The sequence below is a fragment of the Pristis pectinata genome, chromosome 4 (assembly GCF_009764475.1).
Source record: "Pristis pectinata isolate sPriPec2 chromosome 4, sPriPec2.1.pri, whole genome shotgun sequence".
Classification (NCBI taxonomy): Eukaryota; Metazoa; Chordata; class Chondrichthyes; order Rhinopristiformes; family Pristidae; genus Pristis; species Pristis pectinata.
Genome location: NC_067408.1, coordinates 30782149 through 30788388, shown reverse-complemented (window position 1 = coordinate 30788388; position 6240 = coordinate 30782149). Strand labels below are relative to the sequence as shown.

Genomic DNA, 6240 nt, shown 5'->3' with positions numbered 1-6240 from the left:
ATGACACCAGAGGAGAAAAAAGAGCTGCTTTCGAATAAGACCAATGAAGCACCCAGTGATAGTGAAAGGAAATCAGAACTGCGTAGTCGCAGTTCTCTTTTAATCTCACAAGCAGTAAATAGAAGTATATTTAATATAAAGGCTTCACCTGCTACTGAGCGAACCTGCTCTACACTGAGTGAAGAGGATGAACCGAAGGTCCCTCCACTTTTCACCGAATTAGATGAACTTATTCCAATTAATGAGAAAGAATTTTATTGGAAGGAAACAACAAGGTAAGAGTTTTTTTTTAATTGCTTTACATTGTATTTGGAGTGCAATAACTCCTTGGCATAGAATTAAAGAAAATATGTAAGGAAATTTCTCCAAGTATTAATAAACTAACAAATGGCGATGTTCAGATAAAACAAATAAACTCATTATTTAATACTTAATAAATGCTTAGAATAGATCTTTTTATTTGCCAAGAGGGACTTTCTTTCCAAATAATTTATGGTTTAATTATTTGCTTTGCCTCATCTGAGTGTGGGAAACATTATGTACCATATGATCTCTTACTCAACATAGGTGCTTCATAGGTCTCTTTACACCTATACATTTACACTTAAGAGAGAACACAATATAATCTGTAGGAGCTACCACAGTTGATTTCCCTCTCTTTAGTGCAAGGGTTTGTACACCAATTGTGACATGATTACTATAGTCACTCCCAAGGTTAAGGATTTTGGAGTAAAGTGGGAAAAAAATCTAGAATTGAGAACTCAAAGCATCAGTATCAGTTTATCTCTAAGGAGTCTCATGGAAAACCATAATGGTTAATGTTCTTACTGCCCCAAAATAATTTTCTCAAAGATAAATATTTGAGAAAATACTACACTTATAATTGTTAAAGGAAAAAGTAAATTCAGAAGTATTACTATGAATGTATCTAAATGTTACTGAGTGTATCTGGGTCAATTTTTCTTCACTTTGTTGTGTTATATTGGGATTTGTTAACTTCCAGTACCATCCGAAGTATAGGCAGCTTCTGTCTGTGAGCTTTTTTGTAAAGTCCTATATAACCCCTTTTCAGCAATAAGTTTGCCCAGTGCATCTTTTTATAATTTCCTCAATTCCAACCATAACGTTAAAAGGCCTGTAAATTCAGTGAATGCATAATGCATTAACAATGATACATTGGGTGAATATATATGATATTGAGACATACAGATCAGGAAGGTCTTGGGTTTGGTTCTACTCCATGATAAATTTAAATGATCTCTTTCAAGGCAAAAACTGATGTTCTCCCAAAATCCCTCTTAATCAGTCCTACAGAAAGTGAGCATACTTCAACATCAGGTGAGAAAAGAGAGAGTCTTGACTACAACATCTGCTTATTTAAAGGGCTTATTGATACACAATATGTAGCTCCTGCATCAATAATGGTAGCAAAATATATCCAGCATATTTTTATTCATTTACAAGATGTGGACATTGTTGGTAACACCAGCATTTATTTCCCATCCCTAATTACCCCTCAACTGAGGAGACAATTGAGATTGAATCACATCGGTGGGTCTGGAGTCACATATTGGCCAAACTGGTAAGGATGGCAGATTTTCTTCCCTATAGGATATGAGTGAACCAGATGGGTTTTTCATATAATTGCTATACTACAGAAGGAGGCCATTCACACTATTGTATCCATTCCAACAACCCAGCAGAGCAGCTAACTAGTTCCACACCCCCACCACTTCACCACAGCCTTGCAGATATTTTCCTCAATGTATATTTATCCAATTCCCTCTTGATGACTGCAGTGGACCCTGTCTCCTCTACATCTGTAGACGGTGCATTCCATATTCTACTATACACAATGTAAAACAGTTTTTCTTCATGTCACTCTTAAGTCTCTTCCTATCTATTTTATACCTGTGATATCAAGTCTTTGATTCTTCCACTATGGGGATCAGCCTCCCACTATCCACTGTGGGAAGACCTCTCATCATTTTATATACTTCAATGAGATCTCCTCTCAACTTTTTTCTTCTCTAAAGAAACTAGCTCTAGCCTCTAATCTATCCTTGTAACTGTAGAACCTCTACCCAGGAAACATCCATGTAAATCTTTTTGGACTCCCTTGAATGCCTTCATATCCTTTCAATAATGATGCAACCAGAATTGAACACAATTCTCCAGATGAGGCCAGACCAATGTTTTATAAAGGATCTGCATGACTTCCCTGCTTTTATACTCTAAGCCAATGTTGATAAAGCTCAGCATTGTGTATATCTTCCTAACTTCTTTTTCAACCTGCCCTGTCCTGCCACTTTCAATAACTTGGGCACCCATATCCCCAGGGAGCCTCTGCTCCTGCACCACTTTTAGAACAGTAGTGGTAACTTTAACCACTACAGCACAGTACCTTATAGCACTGTACCCCCATTGAATTGTACTTCTAGACTGGGCAGAGACATATTATTCAAAAAGAAAATATAGTTTCAATTATGTCAATTTCAGATTGCTTACCAGCATTCAGAATACTGAGAGTGTACATTACAAGTGTTATTGAAATAAAAATGCATGGCAGTAAATGCTGGTTAGTTGATTTCAAGTTTATATAATGAGTCAGATGAAAGCTGCCACATGTTTATTCATATGTTTCATAAACATCATGATGTAATAGTTGAATAGCCTATCAGCCCTGTATCTGGGCAGTTACAGGAGGAATACCCAGGTAGATGAGATACTGGAGGGATGTGCAGTGCTCTGTGAAATGTGAGTCAGCATATTCAGGACAAAATGCTCAGGTATTGGGTAAAGACTGACCTCTTATTCTTCTAAATACTTGAAAATTTAGCTTATTCTATTCCATCTCTCCTTATAATTTCTTTATTGTAACTTATATTCATTTCTTTTTAAATCTGGCAAAAAACTGTAACTTTTTCTCCTTTTTCCTCAATTACTTTCTTCCCCTTACTCATCCCATCAACCAGCATGATGTCTGCTACACCCTCCAATAAAGCACCTGAGACTATTATTTGTTTATATGTTTTGTCAATGAACAATGGCAGACTAGTTAAACATCCACAGGAAGAAGGGGCTGAAAAATAGAGCAAACCTCATGTTGGCACACTGGACTTACAGTTTATATAAGCTACATACCTGCCAAGTTAAGAACTGGATTTTTTACTCATTTTCATTCAGTGGGTTGTTGGATAAAACTTTGAAGTGCAAGCTCTGAGCATTTTCTCAACCCACTGATGCATCAGGGAGACCACCAAGACTCTCCACACCAGACAAAATTCCTTTAACTCTAACCGCATATTCAGGAAAGAGCAGGATAAAAGAGCAGAAAGCCACATTTACATTGCAGTCATTCCCTAGATCCAAGATGATAAAGACTACACTCACACTGCCTTTTGAGTTCCCCAACACTGGCATCTACATCAATTGAAAGGGATTTCCTACCCTGAATATGCAGCTTGTTTTAGACCAGAGGCTGTTCATCATGCAGGTCTGAGCTTGGTCTTCTGGAAGCACTCATAACTGAACATAATATTAATGCATCTGGACTCTTTAGCTTACTCTTCCAGTCAATAACATCATTGTGGATCAGCTTTGACATCCATTCCTTACCTCATTTCTAAACAGCCAGTCTCTTATCCCAAGATTAAGACCGTCCAGTTTAAAATAAAACAGAAGGAAAAACTGGAAATATTCAGCAAATCAGAAAGCAAGTTTTCAGAGAGAAACAGAATTAAGGTTTCAAGTTGATAACCCTTCATCAGTTAAGATCATCAATCTGAAATATTAACTCTTGTTTTTCATTTCCACAGAAGCTGCCTAACCTGATGAGTCTTCCCAGCATTGTCTGTTTGTATCTCATTCTTCTCAACTCTAAGAATCTTGTGTCTAAATTCCTCTATGCATTTGGCCTGACTGTAATTTTAGACTCCTCTAGCCCATGCAATCTCTTCTTCAATAAACTCTCTATTCTTCTCACTCTGGTTCCTTGAGTATTCTCCTCTCTTTCTCCCATGATGAATCTTCAGCTGACTGAATCCCACTCTCTGTACCTCTTTTCCAAAGCCTACTCCATTTTCTCTCCTGTTGCTCAACTTTTGTTTACCTCTTAGTATCTCCTTCAGATTTAGCCATAGCTTTCCTTGTGCTTTTGTTTCTCATTGTAAGAGGCACCATCTAAGTGAAAGTTGTATTACTTATGTATTTAATGTGTAAGCATATAGTTCCTCAAGTGAATAATAATCACTCATTTTCAAATGTCCAATCTATTATTTATTCACAGGTGGATAAAGTTTGAGGAAAAAATAGAAGAAGGGGGTGAAAGATGGAGCAAACCTCATGTTGGCACACTGTCCTTACACAGTTTATTTGAGTTACGTACCTGCATAGAAAAAGGAACACTTCTGTTTGATTTAGAAGCCAAAAATTTTAAGGAGATATTAGGTAAATATGAATGATAACTCTAATTAATTATCAAAGTATCAACTAATATTTACACCATTTTATTTCCACAGGATGGGAAAATATTTTATAAATGTAAACAGTTTATGATTCGTGCCTGTAATAGTTTCTTCGCAATATTTTTGGAGGAAAGTGCAATTTCAGAGCTTTAACACAGCAGAAGCACTATTGTTCTAATAAAACACTCATTAGCAGTTTTGGTAGCAAAATGGAACAAAAGTTTATAACAACCTCCCTAGGAAAGCGGAAGCTTCTGGTGCACTGTTACTCAGACAAGTGTAGGTATGTCTTCGGTCTAAAATCTCTGTTGGAATGATAAGGATTCCTGCAGGAATACCTCTTTCTCTTTGCTTCCTCACAGTTGCAGCTGTTTGTTGATCCTTATGTTCTTCCACCCATCACCCAGGGACTGCCAAATGTCCCTCCACAAGAAAATCAGGTCTTGCCAAATGCCCCATATGATAAGAATCTTGCATAGCCATTACAAGGACACTGAAAAGATACAAGCAGTAAAAAAAATCAGTGTAGTAAAAATAAAATAACCTAACTGTTAACAAGTTTTTCCACTGTCAAATTGGGTGACAAAGCCACTACAGGTGGAATCAAACAGATATCCCAAATCAGTTGAACACTATACAAAGCTATACTTGCAAGAAAGAAAAAATAACAGTGAATTAGAGGAATAAATATCAGCTCTACAGGTCATGCCAGGGTTAAGATGTTGAGTCCACTGTAGAAGTGCTAAGCAAGTCTACTGGCTCATTATCAAGTAGCATGGCTCCTGGAAAAGATGGTATTCCGGTGGAAAACCTTACAGAAAGTCTACCATCGTTTCTCCATCAGCTAGATGTAAATGATGGAATAAGGGTGAGATACCATGAGACATACGATGCAAACATCTGTATGTAGCTAAAGGAGGATAGAAGTGATAGTAACAATTAAAGAGGTAAGTTGGTATTAGGTACAGGAGAAAAAAAGCTTTTGCAAGTCCATAGCTCCCTGAAAGTTTATAGGAGGTTTATGTGGCAAGTTATTTACACAGAAAGTGGTAGGTGCCGGGAACATGCTGCCAGGGAATGTGGTAGAAGCAGATACAAAAGAAATGTTTAAGAGGCATTTAGACAGGCACATGAACAGGCAGGGAATTGATGAATATAGACCATGTGCAAGGAGATGTGCAGTTTAAATTGGCATCTTTTTTGGCACAGATGTCATGGGCCAATGGGCCTGTTCCGGTGCTGTACTGTTCTATGTTCTATGATTATCTTAGCATACCAACAGCAGCTAGTGAGTCATAGTGGATTCATGGCTGAAGATCAACTGTAGACTTAAAACTACATCAACTTCAAGGAATGTGTAGAGAGCAAAACCAGCCGTAGTACATTGCTCTTGTAGATTTAAACAAATCATTTGTCACTGTCATCAGAGCTGGCTTATTTCCAGTTCTAGAAAAGACCGGATCTCCATCATTCCCAACAAGTCTTATTTGCTTTTTCCACAGAATCACAAAGGGCACTGTTCAGTTTGTTGGGTGTTCTTCGGATAGCTTTGAAGTGAAATATCCAGTGAAGCAAATATGTGTTCTTTTCCTCTTATACATTAGAATATTCTTTTCAGTACTTCTGAATTGCAGTTTTTAAAACATGGAAGTGGGACTGTGCCTATGTACAAGACTGGATGGAATAACTTTAACCTGTCCATGACTCAAGGTGAAGAACAAAGCCAGGAAGGTACTTTTCAGGAAGTGTTTATTCACTGATGATACTGGCCTTC

General features: G+C 37.4%; 1 protein-coding gene across 1 annotated transcript in view; it reads left to right on the top strand.

Annotated features, from left to right (window-relative positions):
* Nucleotides 1-6240, top strand: part of LOC127569184 (electrogenic sodium bicarbonate cotransporter 1-like) — a 93435-nt gene continuing 87195 nt past the window's right edge. Inside the window, 2 exon segments of the mRNA XM_052013578.1 lie at nt 1-275; nt 4289-4449. Coding sequence (XP_051869538.1) covers nt 1-275; nt 4289-4449 — 436 coding nt within the window.